We start from the raw sequence: 26,717 nt of genomic DNA, 5'->3' as shown, positions 1-26,717 counted from the left end.
TGCCTCACAAACCATCAGAGGGATGGGAAGAATCACAAGACATACTCTTCTCCTTTTAAAATTGTTTGAAAACTCCTGTTGATGTGATTTAAGAAAACTTTTGGCCATACCTGATCATAAAAGGAAGGTTACCAACTGTACAGAATAGGACTTTAGGATTGATGTTGGGAACTTCATAAACACAATGAACTTGAAAAGTTTATCCTTAAACCATCATCCTCCCAAACAAAGGGAGAGAAAAACCCAAACAACTGTATTTAAAATCATCAAAAGGGGCTATATTTTAGGACTTGAAGTTACCAATTGATGCCTTTAGACATTTCTTTTGATTTGGTGTTTTATGCAATTAAGCAGTGACCTCCTGATTTAAAGGAACAGTTTCATTTTTTCTAACCCATTTATTCAGTTTTCATTTGTAGGACTGCAGAGAAAGTGCAATGTGTGGTTTTTCTAGTTGTCTGTGCATACAGGTTCGTAGAGCATATGTACACACACATAATGTTTTCATTTCCACTACGCAGTTCACTCCCTAGATACTCTGCCGGTGTTTGTTTTTCTGCTGAGGTCTCTTGCCTTTTTAGTACTTCTTCTGGTATTCTCCCGGAAGGAACACCACAGACTGTACTGGATGGAGTCCCATCTTGGACTCTGCACATAGCATTTCCATTCCTTACTCATGAATGAGTTCTTTTTTCCCTAGTGACTGTTAGGGCCTTGTGGAAGGCAACAGGGTGGTGAAGGGAACATATTTTGAGATCTTGCCTGGTCTTAATAGGGGAGTTTGTGACACTTAGATTTTCATGTTTAGTCTATACCTTTTCTAAATCTCCGTGCATCATTATTTAGTCAAGTACATTTTTTTTGCAAGGCACTGGGAAATGACAGAACAGTGGGGTTTTATGGAAAGTGAACAGGGTGGGGCATTGCAAAGCCTGAGTCGTGGTCTGCTTGGATCATTGCCCAAGTGGCAAAGCCTTATGAAAAGGGCAGTGTGGTTGCATCATTCCTGCATGTACAGCTGTACAGCATCGGGACAAGAAAGAGTCACCATGTAAATGGCCGGGCAGTCGTGCTTGGAATTCGTTTAGTGAGGGCAGCCGCAGGATGGGTTACCTGTGTACTAGGGTTTTCTCTGGCCTTTGTGTGCCAGTGGTTTGAACATCTTGCTATACTGAGAGTTATTCTAATGTTTAGATGTACTTTTTCTTTTCTTCTCTCTCTTTTTTTTAAAGATTTTATTTGAGACAGAGAGCATGAGCGGGAGGTAGGGGCAGAGGGAGAGGAAGGGCAGACTCCTTACTGAGCAGGGAGCCTGATGCAGGGCTTGGTCCCAGGACCCTGGGGTCATGACCTGAGCCGAAGGCAGACGTTCAACTGACCGAGCCACCCAGGTGCCCCCAGATGTATTTTTCAAACATGGTCCCTAAGTGTGAAGCCAACTGCATTATTTGGTATTCAACTGAAGAAACAGATTTATTCTGACATTTCTGAGGGAAAACTAGCTATCTTTTATTTACTAAAAGATGGTTCATGAGTCTTTGCCATGTAAATCCTAATATAAAAGATTGTACCATGTACTTCATGGGTGACTTAAAGGAATGTCAAAGGCAATTTTCATAGGCAATTAAGTTTGATATGTAATTGACTTGAAAATAAGGTGCAACTAAACTTAATGTCTTCGTTTCTCAGTCATCTATAAAATGAGCTGGTATAAGATGATCATTACTGCTTTCCATCCATATAGTGTTGTGATATTAGAAGATAAAAATCAAATTAGAATATATTTGCAAGAAACCTAAGACTACTAATACTAAGGTGAGCCCTTACTTGCTGTCCACCAGTGGAGTGATTTTAGATGACAGGAGTTGCTGGTCATCGCTGCCATTTTCTGTCACTGGAAGGAGCCGGCTTGGTTAGCCTGCCCTCTGGCTTTGGGAAGGAAGAGTGCTGCTCTTGGGAAGAGTCGGTGGAGCCGTCGGAAGTAAATGCTCTTTCTAAGCTGAGTGCACTAGCCCTTCGGAGCATCTGGCTGCAGCCGCGGAGGGGAGTTGCACTGCTTCCCTTTAGGACTGAGTGAGGTTCTCGAATGCGGAGCAGTGGCCAGGAATTCTGAGTCCGCTTAATTCTAAGTCACCTCTTCTTTCTCTTTTTACTTATCTATACTCCCGGAATCTTATTATTTGCACCTTTGTCTTAATGTGACTAGAGGCTTGGTGGCTAAGTTCTGTAATGGGTCAGACAGTTGACAGTTTGGCAGCCGTGACAAAATGAGAACACCCTGACTTTTCTGAACATTTTATAGCAAAATAACTGTCAAGATGCTGACTCGATCAAACCAGCTACAGTGTACATAACACTGGTATTTTATTTGGGCTCAGTAGGTCTTTATTTTTTTATAAGGAGTCAGATAACGTGGCCTAAGCCAGTTGATAGGGCAGAAGCAGTAATGTCCGTGGTTAAATCTGGTCAGTTGTGCTGTGGTCAGAGCATGCAAGTGTTGGCCGGCACAAAAGAAATTTTAGAACTCACAGATACTTGATAAACTAAGGGAGTGACTTTATTGATAAGTTATTGTGTGGGAAAACTGCCCATGCTATCAATAGTAACTTAAAATCAATTAAAAGAATGGAGTAACTGTGGGGTATTCCTTATCCAATAAGACCGATTTAGCAAGGAACTGGTGGTAGAAGTCAGAACTATGTATTGCCTACAAGCTGGCGGGGGGCTTGGGAGCTATATCCAGTCATACAGCAAGGACATGTGTCGTGGGGAGAATGGCGTGGTTTTCAGGAGGAAGCAGGAGGCCTTGATTTCCGAAGTGATTTTTCTCACGGGCGACATTTATTGAGTAGTTAGTTTACTATATTGTATAAGTTGCTGGAGACTTTCAGGAACATAAGACATCTTCTCTCCCCTCAAGGAGCTGACTTGTAGAAAGTGACTGATGCGTTTGGAACTTTCTGTACTTGTCTTCTCAGGAACGAACTCCTCATTACATCCAGAAGAAAGCTAGTCAGATATCATTAATAGTACTGTGGTCTTAATGATAGTTTTGGCCTCATTAATAAGACAGGTATGAGAATTTTTTCTCCCTCCCAACTGAACCAGTGCAGTGGTATTGAGGATTAGTGGTAAGTGATGAGAGAGACAGGTGTCCCCCGCTATCCAAAAGTAGATCATTCCTATGAAATCTTTTGTAAGCTGAAATGGCATCGAGCAAAGCAGCAGTTACCATTCATTTATATGGAAAAATATTTGAGCATTCGCAGATTCAAAAAGGAACCTCTCTTAGGCTTCTCTGATACCTTAGGACACTTGCTAACGGGGGCACAAAATAAAGATAAAGCCCAGATGTTCACAGCTCTGGCAGCTGGATGCTGAGATGCTGGGTGTTGTTTCCCAGGAGGGGGCATGGTGGCACCACTCTAGCTGCTCAGGTTGCGCACTGCTCCTCTAAGGGCTCGCTGCAAAACCAGTGCTGAGAACCAGGTTCTCATAAACCTGAAAATCCTCCTCAGATTTCTTTCGGTTAGCGAAAACAGGTACTAACGTAGGTCTTTTGTAAAAGTGAAGTGGTGTAACTAGAACTTCTGAAGAGCGGGGGATACCTGTGCTAACTTCAATGTGTCTTCTTCCTCTACTTTTCCTTTGACAAAGAGAACCCTGCCAGCGCCTTTCCAAGGGAGAACGCTGTTTCCTTATGGGAATTTGGTGCCAAAGGTAAAGAGAAGCCATTGAAGGGAGATGCTTAAGTAATGATAAAAGAGTACTGATTGCCACAAAGAGGACTTACCAAGATTGCCTTTTTGTGGTAAGAGCTTAGGATGGAAACACTGAAGAGAAAATTCTGGGGGAGATTTTCCTCTGAAAAAGGAGATGTACCTGGTTTCATTGTCTGTGTGTAGGTAGAATGATTTGGATTTCCCCTTCAGTTCCTAAAAAGGGGTTCAGATATTAAGAATAAACCTAATAAGGCTAGTGTGTGAGGCTTAGCCTCTCAGGGGCAACTAAGGGCTTCTCTTCCTGTCTTCAGAAAGAAGTGGAGAGCCCAAGATACAGGAAGTGAGAAAGAGCACAGGTCTCCCTGAACTATGGTGCTAAGGATGGGGGCAGAGCAGAAGGCACGAACATCCAAGCATGTGTTTTGATTGTCGGAGACTTGCTGCACTTCACTGGAGGTGGCAGGTGGTGGAATCTCCTGGTGTTGGTTGTGTGCTCCTGGTGGCTTTCTTGGCCTCTTGGTCAGATTCTGTTAGGTGCTGGCAGCTTCTTCAGTTGGACCATTTGCCCACTTGTGTTAGGCCTGATCAGTGATGTTACTGACCTTCGCCCAGGCTGGGTAAGTGTCCAAGTGGAAGAGGCTAACTCCCCATGTGTTAATGGCCACCATGACGATCACCAGGCCAATGACATTGACCCCCAGGCCAGCTTTCACCTACAGGACACAAACCAGCCCACCGTAAGTCACTGAGCAGGCAGCAGCACAGATCCCCCAGTGCTCCTCTCTGTGCCCCCCACCCACGCCTTGGCCCTGATCTGTTCAGTCACTGCCTGGGATCTGTAGGGTTGCCTCCAAGGGTAGTTCGGGACTGTGGAAGGATGGGAGAGGCCAGTAGAACCATCTCCACGTGGGTTCTCGCTCCCAAGTGGAGGCCTGGAAGGCGTGTACTTGGAACACCAGGTCTTAGAATGTTAAGAGTTGTTATACGCAAGGATCCTGTAGCTACATGATAGGGAAATGCATTAAGGCAGGAACTTCTTGGAGCCTTTATGGTGCTGACACATATGGGGACCCATAGGAGAGGCGCTATCCTACGAAGCCTTTGCCACTGTGAACTGTTTTTTCCTTCCCAAAGGAACAGCGTATGGAAAGTAGTGTCCCTTGGGTTCACCTGGAGAACCAGGTCAGCTGCCTCTGCTCAGCCCTTCCTTCCATGGGAGGGTGACCCACGCTAGCTTTGCTTCTTTCTGCTGAGGGAATGTCACGTCCATGACCCTGAACCCTCCCATTTCTGCTGTGGGATTGACACAGGCTGAGGGGGTGTGAGGGATGATGGCTGGCAGAGCCAGGCCAGTTGGAAAAAAGGACGGTAAGGATGGCTGGCAGCCTACAAGGGAGGAACGAAGCACACCGCTGTAGCCACCACGGGTCCACTAGCTGGCATTGAGCTGGGAAAGCTGTGAGGGAGAATGAATGTTCCAAGCAAGTGACTAGATGTGTTGCTTCTCTGCTTTCTGGCCAGAGCCCTGGACTTACTAATCATCCTGGCTACCTGGGCTTTGGGTGTGGAGAACTGCCCAGGTCCCCTAGCCAGAGGAGGCAGGTTCTAAAGGGGCTGAATTCAAGTCATTTAGAGCTGAAAGGAACCACGCAGAGTTTCTAGTTGGAACCCCTATCTTACGCAGATGAGGAAATGGAGGTCTCAGGTCTGCCGGGCTGGGAATAGAACCCACGACTGGCTTACTTGTCATCTGGTACCTTTGAAAGGCACTGTCTCTGATCACCTGATTCTAGAAAAGATGGTGGCAGGGGGCGGGGGTGAGTGATGGGGGTGCCCAGAAGAGGAAGTGGGGGGACAGGAGAGTTGGGACCGAGCTCAACTCTTGAGCAGACAAGGTTGTGCAATAAGAGATGGGGGGGGGGGGGCAATAGCTGTGCCCTCCCTTCCCTGAAGTATTACAGATGGCTTCGATGAGTGGTTTGAATGGTAGAAAGGATCTGAATATCTGCGACCAGCCTGACGCTCTCCCTTTCCTCCGTTTGCTATTTACAGGGCTGCTGAATATGTGAGACCCTCGGGAAGGGGGACTGAGCCCTATTTCAGACAGCCCAGCCCCAGTAATTAGGAGTGGTTTTCATCTTTCCCCCAGTGGCCTGGATATCCAGGAGCACAGCAGTGAGTATAGGTTGAGGGGTCGAGGGTAAATAGGCCTAACACTACAATCTGACCAGATGTCTCCTCAACCATCTTGTGGGAGTCCAGCTGAGAACTAGGAAAGGAGGTGTGGGTGCTTCATTTTGCCATTGTTGCCTCGGGCTTCTTGCGTTCGACGGAGGGTCCTGTCCCCTCAGACCTTTCACCCTAGGTTCCTACAGTTTCTCCTACTTCCCTTCTATGAGTAAACTGGCAGCTTTTGCAGTGAACATCCCCACTGGTCCAGTGAAGAAACTGGCGCAGAGCCTTGTGCCTTCTCACCCTGGGCTGCATCTCGGGTCTGTTCCAGCTGTCTCTGTCTATGTACCCGCTTTCTCCCGGAAGGGTGGGAGAGCATATTCTTGCTATTCTTGGTGCTTGTGGACCAGCTGAAGGCCTTTTTGCCAGCACCATTGTTTCGACCACACTAGACTGAGTGTTGACAGATCACAGACACTGCTACAAAATGATAAGCCTCAGGAGAAGGCTGTGGAGCCACTCGTCCCTGTCCTTACGGTAGGAAGAGGGCATCCACGACTTACCATATCTTTGATCTGGCAATGCCCATAGCTGAAGACAATGGCGTTGGGGGGATTGCCCACGGGCAGCATTACTGCAAACGAGATGCACATGGTGACTGGGATCAGAGTGTAGAGTGGATTAATGTGCAGCGTTTCAGACTAGGAGAAGAGAGAATTCACAGAAACATCAGCGTTGAGATGCGGCTCTCATTTCTTGGGCTTCACATCACAAACATGCTTTAAAAGGTGGCTTGACTTTGGCTAACCTTGGCTGGTTATCATGTGCTGAGGGCAGTTAAATCACTACTCAAGGGGCTCATGCTGCTCACTCCCATGGAAACATGGGCTCTGAGTTTCTTCCTAGAAGGGATGTTTCATTTCTTGGTGCTGGTCTAATTTTATCCTTTAGCTGAGAGATTCATTCTTCAAACTCAAATCTCATGAATGAGCTGCTTGGGTTGAGGTAGGGGTCCCTCATCCTTGGGGTGCAGAACTAAGGTGTTTTTCTAGGTGATGTTTGCTTTGTATGGGATTGAAACCCATGGTCTTGCCCTCAGTGTTGCTGAGTTTTAACTAAGTGCACGCCAAGGCTCACACAAATGAGATGATGGAGCAGTTGGAAGGAGACACCTGAGCAAAGAGCAAAGACAGTGGCTGGGGGTAGTCTGGGGTTAAAGCAGAAGGATATCATTTTGTTGGGGATGGGGAGGAGCCTTCATTTGATAGGTTTCCCCTCACTAATGGGACCGATGCAGCATTGTGTCTGGTCCGTTACCTCGGGGCCTGCTTAGCCAGGCTGAGATCTGGGAGTTGCTCCCCTCCTCTCATTCATGAATAACAAATTGTTCTGAGACCATGAGATGAAGCTGGCATTGCCTCAATTCTCAGACCCCCCTGGACTGAGAAACTGGGGGGAGGTGGTGATGATAGAGCTGTGGTCCTGGTCTTTACAGCTGAGTGTACCTCTGGGAGCATTTTGCCCCCATTTTCTGTAGTTACTCCTCTGGCCCTACTCTTAGGTCTTAGGAGAGAAAGAAATGATGATTGTGAGGAATTGGAATCCTAGGGTTTTAAGGATATTCTGTGCATTCTTGTTTCCATTCAGGACTGCCTCTAAACTAATCCTAGTCTTTCAGAAAAGGGTTTCTAGAGCCCTTGCTACCATTTATCTGTCTGTCTGTCTATCAAATTTGAAACACTTCATTTCCAAACTACGGCTGGAGACCAATCATTGAAGTATGGCAATGACCAGAGGAGAGAGTACAGCTGGGGAGCTGCTCCCTGGGCCCGGGGCAACCCCTCCAGACATCTGGGGGCCCTGCCCTACTCACCAGGCTGCATAGGATGGGCAGGAAGATGGTGATGGTGGCTGGGTTGCTCACAAACTCTGTGACAATGGACACCAGGATGCATGCCAAAAGGGTGACAGCCCACGGTGGGAGGCCACTCAGAGACAACATCTGGTGCCCAATCCACGTGGAGAGGCCAGAGCTCTACAGGGAGACGGGTGATACAGTAAGAAGAGAGGAGGAAGAACACATTCCCCATGGAATTCTTAGACTCCAGGAGGTCAGGGATGTTGGGGGGCTGGAAGGAACCACCAGGAGGCATCTAATTTGCCATCCTATTTTCAGGCAGACTGGACCCAGAAGCATTACTGATTTGATGATGGAATCATTTTTACAGCCCAGAAAATTCTTCATGATTGTAGTAACATTCAGTCTTAGGGTTTCCTGGGCAGTCATCACAGCGCATGGAGAGCTGTCCATCCTAATGGCTATGATTCTTCTCAGGATTTTGCCATGATGGCTTGGCAGGGGCTGGAGATCTTTGGGGCAACGGGCCCTTCAACTTCAATCTTACTACTCTCTCCAGCCTCTGACATTCTCACTCTGTGCATCCAGTCCTGTGATTTTGACACAGACTCCCCAATGTAATCCTGAATTCTCCTTTTGAAATCTAGCTCTCATCACCTGTGAAAGGGGGGAAGATTATCAACATCTTTGGACAGTAACCTTTCCTGTGGCTTGTGGGGAGTCAGTGGGCAGGGCTGAACATTAGAAGCTTTACATAGAGGGAGTCCCAGTCTATCCGCACTCAGTGGGAGGGTGCCACCTGGCTGGCCCACAAAGCTGGTCATGGCGGTCCAGCCTTTTTCAGGTTCAATCTCATCATGGCTGACATCAGGATCTACAGTCCACCAGTGCTTTTTCACGACACAAGATATGAAGGCATGGTGCCACTCTTGAACCTTTTCCGTTAGCAAAATTTATATAGCTCTCCAATAAATGAATATTTCCCACTTGGAATAACTTCTTTGGTTAGAAGTTGTTCCTTTGTCAGTAGTGAAGATTCCCTCCCTCCTTCAGAAAATTAAAGGACACAGTTGAGTTTTTGTACTAAAAACCTCACGTTGCCATATGCATTTGCCGGCCCTCCCTGCCTCCTCCTCTCCCTTCTATGGCTGACGTGCTCTAACTTTTCCTGCTTACCCTAGAGACTGCCAATGCACTACAGACCTGGAGAGTAGGGCCCAAAGCAAGGTGAGACATTTTATGATTCCTCAAGCTCTAAGTCCTACTCATATTTTACTATTAGAGACAGCCTCACCACATTACCAGCAGGCTGATTTTTCTCCCCTTTTCCGAATTCACCAAAGGCTATTTGATCTCTGCTGTGGCCATTTTACCTGGGAACATTTTCTTTTTTTTTTTTTTAAGATATTATTTATTTGTCAGAGCACAAGCAGGGGGAGCGGCAGGCAGAGGGAGAGGGAGAAGGAGGCTCCCTGCTGAGCAGAGAGCCCAACTACGATGTGGGGCTTCATCCCAGGACCCTGGGATCATGACCTGAGCTGAAGGCAGATGCCCCCTGGGAGCACTTTCTTTTCTCCTTTTGCTCCACTGCCTGTGAGCTGCAAATCCAACATGTGGGGACTACAGCAATTCATGGTTGGTACAGAGCTTTGGGGCCGACAGGAACTCTGTGATTGTTACCTCTTATAGCACATTAAACCGTACCCACTGGACAAAGGAGAGGAAGAGCAGTTAGCTGAGTGGAAACAGTACTTATAAAGAAATGGAGTTCCACTGATCACATTATCCAGATAGTACTCAGAAGTAAAGTGAAAAAAATTTAATAGGAAATTTTTCCAGAAGCTATTTTATATTGTAATTTGAAATAAACTGATAAATTAGATTGCCAAGTTAGAAAAAAGCACAACAAAGGAAGTCTTTTTTTTTTTAAACCTTGATACTAAAACATTTTACATTGGATTTTCCTCATGTCAAGACAAATTATTTCAAACTCGGTAGGAATCACCTATATCACACTTGAATTATATTATTAAATTAGTAGAGTCAGTAGATTTTACAGAAATATCAACTGTGCTATCTGTAATACATACAAAACTTTGGTTAAAAAAAAAAATCTTTCCAGGCTAGACTCAGGGGCCAAAACTAACAACTGAAATTCAATAAAAATAAGTATGATATTTAGAACTTGGAATTAGAAATACCAACAGCACATATACAGGATTGGCTGAAAGATGGGACGTTTAATAGTGGCTAAGAATGAGGGTTTTAGTTGGCTGCAATTTCAATATAAATGTTGACATGAGTGCCAGTGAAGCCTTATAAAAGCTTCCATATAAATACAGATTGGTGCTTGGATCAGAGGTGAGAGATGGGGCTTGGGTATGACTGCTTTACTCTGCAGTAGACTGACCACCTCTGGACCACGTTTAAATAAGGCCAAGGGCAAAGTGTTGTGAGGCTGAGGAGAGAGGCCAGCATGGTAAGGGGTCACTACTTCTTGAAGAATGGTTGAAGGAACTAGGGAGTTTTTGTTGGGGGGGGGAAAGATCTAAGGGGATCTAATAACTTTTTATGACTTTAATAATTATTACCTAGGATGGGGTTCCAGAGGACAGAGCCAGAGCCAAGAGTGGAAGACCTATAGAAGATCTGAGCTAAAAGTAAAGAACAATTCTTTGTTCCCTGCTCAGGGAGTGCCCTGTCACTGGTGGGGTCCAAGCCCAGGGGTTGGAATTCTCTCAACTGGGTAGGAGATCAGACTCGGTGTCCTCCAAGGTTCCTTCCAAGTGGAGGATTCTGTGATATTATTACTGATGCAGATAGCCTTGACCTTCAACGAATGGGCAGTCAAAAAGTGAGCCAAGTTAATGAATATAGCGAAAGTCAAGGGAGAAACAGTGTGAACCTGATTCATTTGGGGGATCGTTTCCTATTTCAGGAAGGGCTAACACTTTAGGAAATTCAACTATTTCCCACCAGCCCCTTTTATAAGGTCGCATCCCAATTCCTCCCAATCAGAAAATCAAGGCCTATGAATAGCATTTACGTCAGCTTTAGCATACATTCTCCAAAGGGGCTCAACATAAGCATGTGGACTGACCGAGGGAGGGACAGTTGGCTGGGTGTGGGTGTGGGGTGTCTCTGGACCCTTAGAGACACATCTCCCACCACCGTTAAATGCCCCGAAGGACATGGCTGTAAAGTGCAGTCAATCTTTTGCCTGTGGCAGTGTGGGCCGGTGAGTGAGGTGGGAGTGACTCCCTAGCACGGCTGATCTCAGCAGCACCAGCTTAGAGGCTCGGGGCAGGGCAGGGGATCCACGCCTGGCTCTACTGTTCCCTCGGTGCCTATGAATCTTCCTCCCAGAATCAAAACGACTCATCAGGGAAAGCTGCTTAAAAAATCTTTGGCCCAAGAACAGAATTCAAGAGTTACCTTGCTGCCAGAAGCCAGAGCATAGCCTCCTCCCACCAGAATGACAATCTCCCAGGGCATGGTCTTCTGGAAGTCCTTCCACGTGATGATGGGCTCTGTCCCCAGCGAGGGCTCCCGGTTCTGCCCTGGATCACAGGTAGACAGCGGGAGAGCTGGATGAATCCTAATGGGTGGGGCTTGGGGAGACAAGGGCCTAACTGATGCACCGATGATTTGGGAGGCTGTTCTGCTATCAGGGAGGGGGGGCCGGCGGGGGGGCGGGACCCAGAACGGCCTTGGGTATGATTGACCAGAGCCAGCCCTGACTTCTTCCCTTGGACTTCTCTCACCGTCACTCTTCTTCCCAAAGCAGGGCTTCTTTGCTGGGATCAGGAAGAGGAGGAAGCCGAGGAAAACAGAGACCGTGGCATCCGTGCGGTAGCCCTTCCTAGCAAAGAGACAAGCAGGGCTGGAGGCAGAGGGTCAGGAGGGGGCACGATGTCTCAGGACAGTCTGTCTGAACACAGTGCCTCTTTTTAGGACCCAGTCTGGCGGGTGGTCAGCCTTCCTTCCTGCAGCTGCTGCCATGCTATCCAGCGGTGGATTTAGTGGGCAAGGGTTGAAGTCTGGAGGCTGGGCCTGGCTACGGTAGACGTCTTAGTGTGGCTCTATGGGCCCCTTAGAAGGAGAGATCAGGAGTTACTTCGGTAAAGGGGACTCGAAAAGGATGAGTTCTCTTTCCTGCGAGGGTCACACCTCCGTGTGTGTCTTTGCTTAATTGCGAAGCCGAGCTGAGAGATCTGTGGCCCGGCCTTCAGGGGTCCTGCAGGGGCGGCCGGGGGGCCTCTGCCTGCCAAGGCTCCAGCCACCCCCTCAGGCTCTCGCAGGGGCATTTGATCTCTATGCCTCAGCCTCAGAGCCACCTGCGAGACAGCTGAGGTTTCAAGAGCTTAAGTACAAGACCAAGGTCACAAGGCTGGTCCGGGGCAGCACCAGATGCCAACCCCAGACCCGACGCCACACACTGTATTTTCTTCCTGACTCCGCATGGGTTTCCCTGAGAAGGGGGCACTTCCAGGGGGACAGAGTGCTTTCTGGGCTCATGGCTGCCCCTACGAGGAGTCGAGGAGGGACGCTGGTGGGAACTGTCTGAAGGGTCTGCGTCAGGGGCTTACTCTTAAGGAGGAGACAGTACCACTTACTTTTCAAAGAAAGAATCCCAGCCAGGAACAAAGCCAGGCTCCCGGGTAAACCACAGCAGGGTCATCAGGATGAAGAAAAATCCAGTTACCATTTCAGGGTAGCTGTAAGATACAACAGGAAAAGCCGCTCCAGGAGCTGGGAGGTTTCTCTTCACTCTTTCCCTTCGCATGGGGTGCACCTGTGTTCAGAGGCCCCATCCCGGGGACAAAACTGGCTGCCCCACCACTCCGAGCCACTGAGGAGAAGTGGGAAGAGGACTGAGAAGCTGCCAGAAAACGTGACGTCACCCACGTCTCCTGGAGAAGCTAGGTGGGAAGGGGTGAGGTGGTACGGCAGCATATGTTTATACAACGCAGAGCACGGCCTCCAAGGAGAATGCTGGAGGGGGGGGCGAGGGGAGGAGCGGGGTCCTTTTCGGAGGGAATTTGATGATGTATGTCAGGAGCCTTAAATTCAGTCCTTCCTTTCATGTAAGGAAATAACCAGAAATGCACAGTGATATGTTATCTATCTAAAAATTGAACATTCGAAGTGGAAACAATCTACACATTCAATGATATTCCATGACATCAAATACATTTTGGTATAACTACAGGTTCGAATGAGACGCACCTAACAATCGTGTTTGCACTGCAGAGCTAATGGCCTGGGAATATAATGACAGGCTAAAGCTAAGTGAAAAAAAGACAAGATCTAAAACTGTGTTCAGTTGGGACTGAATTTTAGCAAAAATACATACAATTTTGCACCAAAAAGAAGGATGGAAAGAAGAGTACATTATGGTAACAGTTGTTAACAGTTAACACTGAATAAATAGAAGTCAATTTTAGTTTTTTTCTTTATATTTTCCTGTATTTTCTAAATGTTCTACAGTGAATGGGTATTCCTTTTATAAATTAAAACATTTTAAAATACTGCTTATACCAGGATCCTTTTGCCCAAAGCTGTACCTGCCTGTTGCCCTAAAATGAGAAAAATGGCACCAACTAGGACATGGGGTCACTGGGGAAAGCTGATAATGGCTGATGGGGGTGGTGAATCCTCGGGCCCTCTGTCTTCAAGCCTGTATTTGAGAATGCCTGATGCCCCCCAGTTCCCCAGGAGTGGCCATAGGACTGGCGGTGGCCCAGTCAGAGCAGTGTGGGGAACTGGGCCTGTCCCAAGAGGGTGGCTGTGCTGTCTCTCTCTTCTTTCCATCTGGACGCCCCGTCTGCGCCATCCACCCCCACACCGCGGCTCTACCTTGGACTTGGAAAACGGCAAAGGGGAAGGGTGGCCACCTGGAATCTGGGCCCGCTCGACTTGGGCATTCAGTAGCATCTCTAAAGGCCTGGATTCATAGTTGTGGAAAATTCCCCAGCTCAAGAGGCTGTGGTTGTTGAACAAGGCTGCTTGTGGGCTCACTTCACCTGCCATGTTTTCTCTCCTGGAGAAGGAGAGAGGGTGAATGGCTGATTTTTACCTAATGGCTCCCAGCTTTTCATATTCCTCTTGGATTCTCTTCTCTGACACCTCTTCCCTTTTGGTCTTCTTCTTCTTGCTCAGAGAGCAGGTTTCTCTAAAACTGAGAAGGAAGAACGAGAAGAATAAAGGAAACATGCTTCTGAGGCCCACAGGAGTCAAGGATTAGCAAATGCTAAACTGCTGGCTTGCTATGGTCACTTGTCCCCTCTTCTCTCCAACCCCAGCTCTCCTACGACTTTTATCTGCCAGGTTACACAGCCTGCCCTCAGCCTCTCCCCTAGGCTTCCGGGTATATCCATTTGGGTACATCTCTGGTGTACTGACGTGAAGTATCATGTCTTACAGACTTGTGCGAGTGTATTTATGTGGGGTATTTTCTACATACTGGAGGTATAGAAATATACAGCTATCATTGATTTGATAGTAACCTCTGAGTTATTAAAAAAAAAAAAAAAAAAGCCGCTCAGAGAACATTCCCTGAGCAATGGGAGTCTTGGGTCCCATGGACCAATAGCAAAACATCATCTATATCTTCCCTTTATGTGTTTGAGGCTGATTGAAATATAGTTATGAAGAAAGGCTTGCTAAGCAGATTAATATCAGGAATAATATTGCAAGAAGAATATCTAACTTATGACTTTGAGAGGTACGTGAATATTTCATGCAACTACTATATATGAATCGCTCATGTCTATAAAATTAAGCCTAAGGAAACTTCTACTTGGAGTCACATTTCTTTAAAAGTTAGTTCAAATTACTCTGTATGCTTTGAGAGAAACGAAACTACATTAACCACCCTCCCATTCAGACTTTTTATAAATCTGACGGTTCCTTTAACCAGTGAGTTGGAATTAAGAACATTCCATTGCAGAGCTCATAGCGAAGTGCCGAGGCCATGTATGTTTAGAGTGTCTAGAACAGGGGATGCCTGACTCCCTGTCTAGTCCAGTGTCTTCTCCTCGCACATCCTCCGTAGTTACTCAGCAGCTCCCCCTTGGGTGGTGCTCCCCAGGGCTCCCGCCATGACTCTGGATGGACAGGAGAGCCTCGGTACCTCGCCGGCAGGGCCCTGAGACTCACTTGCAGCCAAGGAACAGCCAGTGCATCCAGAACCAGCTGACCACCAGCATGATGAGGGAGATGGGGAAGCTGAAGAGGAACCAGGTGCCAAAGTTGACCACCTCTGCAGCAGGGTACTGGCTGGAAGGGAAAGAACCAGGTCAGTGATAAGAAAAGGATGGATTCCCATGTGGTTTCTGGGGGTGATAAGCTAAATGCTCCCTAAGAAGACATGCATCAGAACTAAGGGTAACGACGTGGTAACACATTATCTAGAACTCACGTATTTGACAGTTGCAACTGCACAGGGCCCAGCCAAGCATTATGAAGTAAGCTAACAAGGGCACCTAAGCAACCACACTTGGTATCACTGAAGTATGCATACTTTGCACTCAGGAGAACCAATCGGGAGCTGTTTTGATCTTAATTTATGTAGAGATTCTTGTAAGTTTACTCATCTGGTTTTCAGGACATCAGAGAATGGAAAGGGCAGTCTGGTATACGTGGTTTATAAAGTTCCTGAAGGAATGTGAGCTTTGAGGGATGCAAGGCACCGATTCCGGACAAGTTTGGACTCTAGAACATCATCAAGTTTCCAGGTATTAACTGTGCCCCTAGGAGAACCATGACTTGGAATCTCCAAATCCTTCATCAACATCCACTGCTGCCCTAGGGTCTCAGGGAGGTTACCCAGAGGACTCTTCACTCATCAGGAAGAGCTGTGCCCCACCCAGCCCAGGTGTTATTTCCTGGGGAGCCGGGATGGGCCACATGTGAGCCATGACTTTAACCTAGACAACACCTGTGTTCCTTTCCTCTTGGGCTCTTCTCCCACCTCTAAGGTGGGAAGAGACTGCCCCTCTTTTCACACTAGGCACTGCGTGGAAAAAGAGAAAGACCAAGAGCAGAATGCCCCCACCCCGCCCCCAGAGAGGATGCAGTGGAAACACAGGATGTAAGAGTGCTTCATCTTCTCTCTCATCACAGAGACATCTGCTTTTTTGCACTGTGGCCTGGTCAGGGACTTACCTTTACCATCCATGTGCTTCTTGGGAAATTGTGACAGCTTGTGCCTCCCCTAAGGGCCAGAGTGGGGGGTGGTGGTGGAAAGAAGGGCTTTTGGAGCTAGAAGGATACCAGGGGGTATAAGTCATTGAGTGACTCACTCTGGCCTGTAGGGGCTAACAGGCATAAAGTCTGTTGCATCATCTCTTCCCTGTACATAGAGATCTAGGCCCTGTTCCTTGACCCAGGAAAGGGAATGGGTTTTTAGAATAGGTTAAACAGACTTTTGTGGATACAGAGGAGGGCCTATTCCCATCTATAGCACTTTAGAAGGTGTAACAACTAATCTGTAGGTTTTCGAAACACAGCCAGAATGAACTCTGGGGGTGGTCTGTTCACCAGTGCCAAGAAAAACAGCATGGTGGCACTTTCAGACCAGTGGAGATCCAGGGAGCTCACCAAATTGCTCTTGCCTAGGTCACCAGTAACCTCCACGTCACTGAATCGAATGGACACATTTCTGTCCTTTTGCTTAGTTATTCAGCCACTTTAAACAGTATGGCCCACTCCATCCTCCTTGAACACTTTCTTCTCTTGGATAGAATGACACCAGATTTTTCTCTTCCCTGTGTGATACCTATTGTTCTCTCATTTACAGTCTACTTTAAATATTCGAGCTTAATATGGCCCCTGCTCTACTTACTCTATATGTTCTCCCTGAGTGATCGATCTTCTTCACTCTCCTGGCTTCAATTTCCATATGCATCCCACCAGGACCCACTAACATCTAATTTGTGTGCCCCAGTACAAAATGCAAATGTCGGGCCGCTTGTTAAAAAATGATTAAGAATTTTCAGATGGTGGGGGCAGAACCTCAAGCTAAGTGTGGGGCCCTTCTGAGCATGGTGGTCTGGTGTGATCATACAGGTTGTGTGCTCATGAAGACAGCTCTGGAGGCCACTGATTCTAAATCTATGCCTTTAGCCTAGAAATTTCTCTTGAGATTCAGAGCTGTGTATCCATCTGGCCATCTCAACCTCCATGTCAACATTTCCTTATTTTTCTGCTCTTGTAGGTCAAGGGCAACTCTGTTCCCCCAGCTGCGGAGGCCGTGAGTCTGACAATCAGACTTGGCCTTTCCCTCTCTCAGGCCTTTTCTAATCCTGCCAAGGCTGGTCAAGCCTACCTCTGCCTATCTCTCAGATCTGACCATTTCTCCTCACTACTGCCTGGGTCAGCAGGCCACCACCAGCTCTCTCCTGGGCATCTGCAGTGGTATCCAAAGTTGTCCTCCTGCTGAAAATAGGCATACCTTCTCTTTTCCATTTTTTCAGTCCAGAATCAGTTTTTCAAAACTATAAATCTGATCACCTCACTCCCTGCCTAAAATTCTTCAAAGGCTTCTCATGGCATTTCGGATGAAGTCCAAGGTCCTTCCTGGGCTCAAGAAGCCCTTTGTGATCTGCGTGTCCACCTCCCTGGCCTCCCTTTGCCCTCTACCATTCTCTCTTATGTGCTCTGCTCTCTCGCCTCTGAGTCCTCCCACTCACTGTTGTCTTGGTCTGGAAAACCTCCCTTCATCCAGTGTATGCCCGCTGTGCTTCCGGTCTTGTTCCCTAGTTGTGTCCTTGGGGAGGCATGTCCTCCCCGTGACTGGGCGGCCCCTGTGGGCTCTCTCAGCAGAACCCCACCCTTCTCCAGTCACACTGAACTGTCACGCTCCATCGTCTCTTTTCCCTCTTGGTATGGAAACTGCTCTAGTTTCTTTTTCTGCCCTATCCTTAGCACCTAGTTCTGCTCCTGACACGGAGTGCGTGGTTAGTGGGTATCTGTCGACCAGGTGAGTTACTTACTTGTTGAAGTGTTCTAAGAAAATCAAGCTGGTGGACGTGCCAATGATGGTGGTCAGGCCCCCAATGGTAGCGGCGTAAGATATGCTCAGAGAGAGGCACTTGCAGATCATCTGGTCATGCTGGGACTTGTACTTTCTGTTGAGCTCCTGGTTCCTGGGGCCAGGGATCAGGACTAGCGGCTTTTCCTATCAGAGAAAAACCAGTGCATCTTTCCAACCCAGTGTGGGCTGTCCAGCACACAAAGCATGGAGGCAGGGGCACCACGGTGCCGTGGAAAGGTTTTATGCTTGGGTGTCAGAAAGACAAATCCCAATCCTCGTTCTACCATTCAGCAACTTGGGCAGCCCCTCTGAGCTGCATATTCTTCTGCAAAATGAAGAAAGTCCCATTTTCTCCACCAGATTGCTGTGAAGAGTCATTGAAGTAATATATGTAAAGCACTTAGAACAACACTTCCTGGCATTTAACGAATGGTAAGCTGTTATTACTTTTGTTGTTAGTCACAGCATGTTCTGTTTCACTTGAACTCTAGCAAAACTGGTTGCTCTCCGCTTTGCATGTGAATGACACATGGAAGGTGGTGGTTCTCTCTGGAGCTGGAGTGACAGTCCTGACCGGGAGGTGACTGAGAAAGAAGCCTTGGGTTGCAGAGGGAATCCAGTGTGGGATTCTCTCCTCACTCTTTTCTGCCTCTTGCCTCTTGGTTTTGCCTCCCCACTCTCCCCCTCCCCTTGCATATAAGGCTAGCCTTCGGTGCTCCTCTCAGGCCCTGCTTGGCCCAGATGGTGGCCTTTCAGGGTCAGAGGTTGCTGACCCCTGGCCTCCAGTGTAGATAAAGAAGCAAGTGGGGCACCTGGGTGGCTCAGTCAGTTAAGCATCTGACTCTTGTGGCAGATCAGGTCGTGATCTCAGGGTCGTGGGATCAAGCCCTGTGTCAGGCTCCCAGCTCAGCGTGGAGCCTGATTAAGACTCTCCCTCTCCCTTTGCCTCCCCCCACTCCCCCCACTGTGCGCTCTTTCTCTCTCTCTCAAATAAATAAATAAATCTTAAAAAAGAAAAGAAGCAGCAGCAAGTACCCTCTGCCCCTCTAGGCCTATTCTCCCCCCACTGAGTCTTTATGAGACCAGGAGCCACCTGGGGCAAACATGAGCAGGCCAGATCCTGGGAAACCCATGGGGAAGAGGCTACCTTGCCTCCCTCTCAAAGTTTACATAGTGCCCCACCTCGTAGGAGGGCCCAAGTCAGTCTGGACCCTTGCAAGCCTTCCTGAGAGATTCATTATCAGAGCTGTAAGGGACCTCATAGATTCTCTGGTCCAGTGGTTTTCCACGATCCTTTCTTCTAACGAAAATTTTCATGGACCTCCAATATTTAAAACGTAACGTAGCATTTAATCAGCATACGTCTGTTTTATAACTGAAAGTAGATACGTGTGGCCAGGGAGACTTGGATTTGAATCAAGATGCTCCTCTCCCTGCTTACTGGCTCTGAGGCCTTGGGCCACATGATGTCATCTCTTTGCCTCATCTGCAGAAATAGAGTTCAAGACTGCTATGTCCCTGAGCCAAGACTAGGGAGAAAATGCTCAGCACACTGTGCTTGGTATACAATCAGTGTTTCAGAAATGGTGGCATTTATTTATGCTGATGATGAATGTTAAATATTTGAGATTATTTGGATGGACACAAAAATTTGAAATCAAGGGCTGTAACTGATAGCCACAATTTTAGGCCAACTTAAAGGTCTATTTTGTTTCAGTGGTATAGCAAGTAGCAGGAAAAATACTCATTCACACACAAAAAGCAATTTGCTTACAATCTCAGAATACTCAAATACAATACTTGCATTGTCCCCAAAGCACCTTTGAGGAAAAAATTTGAATACCTCTGATCTAGTCCAACCCCCAGCTTTTATAGCTGAAGAAAAAAACAGGGGCTCCGATGGTAGAATGACTTGCCAAAATCAACAGTGAGTTAGATGTTTTATCCCCATGGCATACGCAGGTCAGACTTGTCTGTGGATGGACTGCCTGGTGACGGCACACTAGCCTGATGCCCTCCTAACTTCAAGACCAGTGCCCCTTGGGAAGCTCAAGGCATTTCATGTAGGAAACAGGGTCAGGGGGTGAGTTCCATTACCTGGGACCGGTGCTCCTTCTTGCCCTGGGGATTTGCTGTTTTGACCGGGTTGGTGATTCTGGGCACACCATTCACGTTCTGTGGGGACAAAGACCGTCCCACCGTCAGGAAGAGGATGTGGCAGGCCTCAAGAGGGGCCGCGTAATCGCCCCACGGCATCCCACGCCTCAGCACTGTGGCCATCGGAGACCAGAGGCCAGGGAGAGCGTGCAGTGGGGAAACACCCCACTGTGCCTCCAAGACACAGAGCCCCACCCAGCGGGTGCAAAGCAGCCCATTGGCAGAGACTTTTGAAACTTGGCGGAACATGGCTCTGTCCTTGTAGGACAGCTTGGCTTTCTGGAATTTCATTAGCTAATGAAGAATCCTTCATTTTTCTTTAACACAAAGAAAATGGAAAAAAAAACACCAAAACCTCACCACAACAAAGTCCACAGTTTGGTGATCAAAATTTGGGCTGATATAAGGAGATGTGAAACCAGTTCTGGGGGAAGAGGTGAGGCCATAAACTCTGCTTTCCTCTATAAATGTGACCCTTTTGGGGTGCCTGGGTGGCACAGTCAGTTAAGCATCGACTCTTGGTTTCAGCTCAGGTCATGATCACATGGATCGTGGAATCGATCCCCACATCAGGCTCTGCACTCAGCAGGAGTCTGCTTGAAGATTCTCTCTCTCTGCTCCTCCCCCCACCCACACAAGTGCGTGCTCTCTTTCTCTAAAATAAATAAATAAATAAATCTTTAAATGTGACCCTTTTTATAATATAGTTTTTGTATGGAATCCCCACTACAAGGAATCCTGAGGGTGAATCTGTGACTCTTGGAAATCTGGATGGCTGAGTATTGGGCTTCCACGGGAAAGGCTAGCCTGTACTTTATGAGGCTAAGCCCTCTCAGGGTCAGGGTTCAGAGATGCAGGCCCTTGCCCGGAGCCCATGCAACCTTTCTCACATCCGGGCTCGTGTGAGCACCTCTGTGTTTTCACATCAGTGGCTGCCACTGGCTCTAGGCTCTAGGACTTCTCTGTCCCTGAGTTATCTTGAGGGACTTCCAAGTAATCTTAAAGCACAGAAAAAACTCAAGGCCTTACCTTGTTCTGCATCAGAGAGGTGAAGTCTGCAGTCGACGTGCTGGAACAAAGCAAAGGACATGAGAAAACAACAGTGGATCCGACTTCATGAGATGGGAATGCCCCACCCCCCCATTGGTGTTTGGTGTAAGTGACCCCTCTAGGGTCCAGTTTCCTAGGCTACAAAGACGACTAATCTCACCCGAGGCTTCCTGGCCTTCCAGAGATGCTGTCAGGATTTGTGGGGACACAGCATTTCCTTAGAAGCAGTGCTGACACTCCTAATAACTAACATGGAGTGCTTTTTAGGGGCCAAGCACTTAAATATGGACTTTAGTCCTCACAACATTGTTATCCTTGTAACAGATGGATGGCGCCGGTATTCCTACCTGCATGTACAGAGTAGACAGTGGGCCCAGAGAGGAGCCCTGACCACATTCTCACCGGCTGACTCGGTGAAGGTCACTGTCTAGAAGGAGAACCTTGTGAAATGCTTCTCTGAGGTTGCAGGAGTAGGGAGAGTCTGGGCTGCACATGGAGAAAGGCAGATGAGAGCAAGAGGATGGGGGTGAGGGGAAGGTGGGAACTGAACTGTAGCTTACTGGCTACGCTCAGTGCTAAATGCATGCTTCGATTTGTCTTAGTTCTGAGCTCACTGTAAAGACAGGTGTTGGACACGTGTGCAGGCCTGGAGTCCCATGGTCGATAGCCATGTCCAGGCTACCCCAGGGGAGGGTAAGGGGTTGATGGGGGTTCGGAGGGAAGTGTTTGGAGAGGGTCGTTAGCCTGGAAGGAGTAGAGTGGTATGATGTTTCCCCTCCCTCCTTCCCAAATCGGGTGAGAAGGGCAGGCCTGGAGCCCCTCAGACAGCATGGGAGGTGCCGGCCACCCCAGAAGACTGCCATCCTCCCCGGCAAATGGCCAGGCTCCCACCAGCACTCTGCTGAGGGAGTTCGAGGGACAACTTGAGCTTCTGCTTCAGAGTTTGGGGACATATATATAGGTCTGGAGAAGAACAAAGGCAGGGCATAATGTGGAGTCTTATGGTGGGTGATGCACATGGAAGGTGGCAGGGCCAGAGCCGTCTTGAAGAGGCCCTACCCAAGAGGCCAAGGCAACCCCCAGGATGAAGAGGCTCTGGGGGAGTGAGGCAGCAGAGCACAGAACCGAGGGGTGGGGGTGAGTGGTCATCCGGGAGCTCCTCACCACCGCCATCAGGCCTGGCGCTCTGCAGAGGGCGCCTCAAGGGGACACTCCAGAGATGCTGAATGTGGGCCCCCGGCAAGTGGGAGAGCGAGGGATTCTCAGAGAGGGGAGGATGCCTGGAGGGGTCAGAGGCAGCAGAGGGAGGGGTGGGACCCCTGAGGCTGGGAGGAGGAAGGGTGAAAGAGGAGTCTGTCCCCACGCACTCTGACTTCTGACCCTGTAGGCCTGGGGGACAGGAGGCAGGAGGCACTGTGGCTGAGAGACGGAAGTTTCGGAGTCTGGACCAGACTGCTGACTACCTGCAAAGGAGCTCATTCTGTTCTAACACCTTAAAGAACCAGAGAGCAGTGAAGTTTGCCTGAGATCTTGTCCAGGGCCGTGGAGGGGAATCGGACAGCTGTGACTGAAGGCAGCAGTGCGGGGGAGAGCAAAGCTTGTCCCCACCTTTCTATGTTCTCCCCTCACACGTGCTGGTTGCACTCAGGGCAGCTCTCGTTGCCCAAGAAGACACCAAACTGCAAAACTCAGCTCTGCTGCACATCCAACCTTTAAAGGCAACATTCATCACAGTATCCCTTGAAGACCACATTTTGATATAGAATTTCTGGAAGAAATGAGCTATTAATGGATCTGTCTCACATGAATGCTTGGGGGCGTATTTCTCCTTTTTTAGCTTCTCCCCACCCTCATGCGACTCTCTCATCAACTGTCCTCGAATCCACTGCCTATCACCTCATCCTTCCTTGTCATATCTGACAAGGCCAAATCTAGTAAGACCATATCTAGTATCTAGAAGATACTCTGTGATTCTCTGAGAATCTCCAGTGACATTTATTATGTTTTTCCATTAACTAAATGTAGTATTCTTCTACTTCAGTTCTACTTGGTAGATGTGTGGACAATCAGATTCAGTCAGTCTTTCTGTCTCTTCCCTCATGGCTGCCACTCCCTGTGGTTGAGGGAGTTGCCCTCAGGCTCTTGGCAGGTGGTTCCCAGGTACGGAGAGGAAATTAGGGCAGCGGGAGGTGGTGGTGCGGCAGGACGTGAGCTGGGCCCATACATCTAAAAGAGCTGTTCAGGTACCCACTTTCCTGACCTCTGGAATAGACCTGACAAGGCTCCGTCTGGGAGGAGGGCAGTCATACTCACTCTTCATTGACAAAGATGAGTTCCAGAGAGGGTTGGCTGTTGTTTACATCAAGACCTACAGGAGCAAAGGAAAGCAGACATGAGATGTGGAGGCTGGAGCTGACCGTGCAGGGCAGGGGCTCAGGGCTGGGGCTGAACGGGGAAAACGAGGGCAGATCCTGCTGGAGGCAGGCGTGACCACTGCCCTTCCCTCCGCTCTGAAAGCATGGCGGGGCTTGCGGACACAGGCAGGCCCAGGGTGTTGCCAGAACCCTGGAGTGTTTGGGGGAAAGGAGCAGAGGTGGCTGCTGTGAGCAGGGGAGGAAGGAAGAGCCAGGAACGTGGGGTCACAAGGGAGCTTCAGGTTCCAAGGGCTGGCCTGGGATTGAGGGGAGGGGAGGGGCACAGGTGAGGGCTCTGGGGGCGGCCCTGAGCTGGGCGGTGTCCCAAGAGGAGGGTCCAGGGGCGAAGGGGAGGTGAACTCCAGCAAACAGTACTGATGGGCTCGGCCTCTTCGGCGCTGGAGTTGCCAGCCACGAGCTGCTCGTCCTCGGCACTGACCAGCTCCTGCAGCACGGCCTCCACGATGGGCATCACCATGGCGGTGGTGGACGTGTTGGAGAGCCACATGGAGAGCAGCGTGGTGCAGCACATGAAGCAGAGCAGGAGCCTGGAAGGCAGGGCGGGTGGGTGCGGTGTCCACAGCATGGCCACTCCCCAGCGTGGCCCCCCGCTGCCCTCGTGGGGCTCCTTTGGGGCCTCCTATGAACCCGACGGAGCTGGCCTAGAGAAGGGGCCGGGGGGAGGGGGAGGCGCTGGCATGTATCCAGAAGGTCAGGGTTTTATGTCATGCATTCAGCTCTGTACTCCCAGGGCTTGGCACCGAGTAAACACTAAATTCATATTTGTTGAATGAATAAATCACACTTCCTGGGCTGATGGCCTCAGTGAGCAAAAAGCCCTTTCTTAAGCAAAGACGAGCTTTGGTAGTAGGGTCGCCGGGCCTGGACTTTTACTCATTGCTCGGCTCTGCAGACATTCGCTTGGTAATGAGGTGTGCTTTTGGTGCATAAAGGAATTCTTTTTTCTGCCCTGCAAACAGCAGTTCTTCGGGGACCATTACAGTCTTTGCTCTGCAGCTACGTCACCGTAGTTACTAGTGACCAGAGACTAACGTATGGAGTTCACGGTTCTGCCCACCACTTGCCCAGCTGCCCACTTGCTGAAAGGATAGCTCCCCCCGCCCCACCCGGCCACACAAGTGCCCCATGTCACTGCGCGCACTTCTTCAGCTGGTATCTTGAAAAGTCAACCCTCGGAGGAAAGCACTCACAAAAATAACCCTCAAGTTATTTCTCTTTGACTTTGGAGACATACAATGCGTGTTGGAACAGATGTGGTTCTCGCTTCCGTAAGACAAAGCCAACATAAAGACCACCCACGTTTCTTACTTGAGGTGGGATCCCTGATGTCGTGCAATGTGGGGACACCTGTCGTGTGGATTAGGTTGGGCAGGCCGAAGTCCTGGTGGAGTTTTTCTGTTTAGGCTGAGAGCCACAGGAGTTTGCCTGCCCGGGACCCCCACCAACAGCAGACAGAGAGCCCCGCAGGCGGTGGAAACATGCTCGGGGAGGAGGTAAATGAAGAAGAGTGGAAATGCAATGGGAGCAGCATTCTTGAGTTTGAGTTGAATACACAGAGGTTTTAAAGAGCTGCGGAGTCCCAGCGTGATGTGTAGATGCCATTGTGTGCCTAGGAGGCTGAGTGTGGGGTACAAGGCTATTAGTGAGGGGGCAAATGACACCAAATTAAGCTATAGTTAAGTGGGAGACGGGAATCTCCTTTGAGGCCTAAACTGTGTATTCATCTAAATGACTAATGTTGAAAACTGATACCATATTATTTATTTATAAGCCATTGGACTCTCAAAGGAGTCAGGGCCGCTTACATAAAATGTCACAAGAAAGCTGTAAATAGAAGGTAAATATTCCGAAGGAAAGAGAAGGGTAGGGTTATTCGATGCAGCAGAGGTGAAGTTAACACAAAACTCATTCCCGACTTTCCTGCACATTCCCCAAGGTTGGGAATGTCTGCCCTGGCCTTCCCCCCAGCAGACAGAGACCAGGACGCGGCTGAGGGCCTGGAGGGCATCTCTGGCACCAGGTCAGGGGCAACTTGTCTGAGCTGCAGTCTGAACCAGGGACAACAAAAACTCAGGGTGTCTGGGAGGAAACCTCCACGTCTCCTTAAATGGCAAAGGAGAAGACACCCATTTCCCTGTCCAGCCCGTTCCCTGTTACGCTGGAAAAAAGGTTGAGAAACAATTTACGTTGGTCCTTCTCGTTTTACTCAATGGGCCCCTTGTATTTTGTAACCTGCTGCCCGCGAAGTCTATGTGGCTCCGATAAATTACTGAGACTGTGAAAATAAAGGACACCAACGTCACACACGCACATCTCTCCTCCACGATCGAGGGCCCTCTCGCCGGAGGGAGCTGTGGGAGCCCAGCAGGCCTGATGTCGTTCCATCCCCGTTAGTAGAAAAACACCCTGACCTGGCCGTTCACGCGGGGGCCCAGGACCCCTGTCCAGGTGGCCCCCTGGCAGCGGGGGGCCGCACGGTGGCTGGGCACCTCAAGGGCTACTTACATGCCCGGCTTGGCTCCGGCCATCATGACCACGCGCAGAGCAATGCGCTTATGCAGGTTCCACTTCTCCACGGCAGCCGCCACGCAGATGACGCCCACCAGCAGCAGCGTGGTGTTCTTGAAGTACTCGGCGGCCACCTGCGGGAAGGCAGCGGGTCAGCCCCGCCCCCGCCGCGGCCCGGCGCATGCGCCCCGCTCAACGCGCGCTCAACGGGGCCTGGCGAGCGGGAAGCGGGGAGGTGCGGGCTGTTGGCCCAGCCGACGGCTTGACGTTGTGTGTTTATAGATGTAATACACACACGCACGTATATAATATATATATACGTTCCTACTACCTTGGGCAGGCACAGATCTAAGCACTTTGCAGAGGTGATTTCATTTAATCTGGCCAGCAACCCAGTAAGGTAAATACTCTTCTTCATGCTTAAAAAAAAGATGGATTGATTGATTTATAAAAATATTAAAGCACCCTGTTTTTAATTACGATATCATTTCAAAGAATAAGTATATAATTTTATCTTAATCCTTAAAAATTATTAAAATAACTCTGGGGGCGCCTGGGTGGCTTAGTTGGTTAAGCCTCTGCCTTCGGCTCAGGTCATGATCTCAGGGTCCTGGGATGGGCCTGGGTGGCAGGCGCCCTGCTCAGTGGGGGAGTCTGCTTCTCCCTCTCCCTCTGCCTCTCCCCCCAGCTTGGGCTCTCTCTCTCTCTCTCAAATGAATAAATTTTTTTAAAAAAGCATAAAATAACTCTGGGCTTATTCCCAAATCTCATTTTTT

General features: G+C 49.0%; 1 protein-coding gene across 1 annotated transcript in view; it reads right to left on the bottom strand.

Annotated features, from left to right (window-relative positions):
- Window positions 1-2,557: 2,557 nt before the first annotated feature.
- Window positions 2,558-26,717, bottom strand: part of SLC13A4 (solute carrier family 13 member 4) — a 42,270-nt gene continuing 18,110 nt past the window's right edge. The window contains exons 3-16 of the mRNA XM_045864212.3: window positions 25,939-26,075; window positions 23,788-23,960; window positions 23,312-23,366; window positions 20,978-21,017; window positions 19,889-19,966; window positions 17,751-17,935; window positions 14,914-15,033; window positions 13,832-13,933; window positions 12,369-12,470; window positions 11,517-11,614; window positions 11,188-11,312; window positions 7,768-7,929; window positions 6,458-6,595; window positions 2,558-4,435 (exon numbers count right to left, since the gene is read on the bottom strand). Of these exons, the coding sequence (XP_045720168.1) occupies window positions 4,298-4,435; window positions 6,458-6,595; window positions 7,768-7,929; window positions 11,188-11,312; window positions 11,517-11,614; window positions 12,369-12,470; window positions 13,832-13,933; window positions 14,914-15,033; window positions 17,751-17,935; window positions 19,889-19,966; window positions 20,978-21,017; window positions 23,312-23,366; window positions 23,788-23,960; window positions 25,939-26,075 (1,653 nt within the window). The 3' untranslated portion in view covers window positions 2,558-4,297. The remainder of the gene's footprint in view (window positions 4,436-6,457; window positions 6,596-7,767; window positions 7,930-11,187; window positions 11,313-11,516; window positions 11,615-12,368; window positions 12,471-13,831; window positions 13,934-14,913; window positions 15,034-17,750; window positions 17,936-19,888; window positions 19,967-20,977; window positions 21,018-23,311; window positions 23,367-23,787; window positions 23,961-25,938; window positions 26,076-26,717) is intronic.

The sequence above is a fragment of the Mirounga angustirostris genome, unplaced genomic scaffold, assembly GCF_029215605.1.
Source record: "Mirounga angustirostris isolate CCGP_5_RB_7025 unplaced genomic scaffold, mMirAng1.0.hap1 SCAF_12, whole genome shotgun sequence".
Lineage (NCBI taxonomy): Eukaryota > Metazoa > Chordata > Mammalia > Carnivora > Phocidae > Mirounga > Mirounga angustirostris.
The sequence above is the reverse complement of the archived record's forward strand: the minus strand, read 5'-3'. Positions and strand labels throughout refer to the sequence as shown.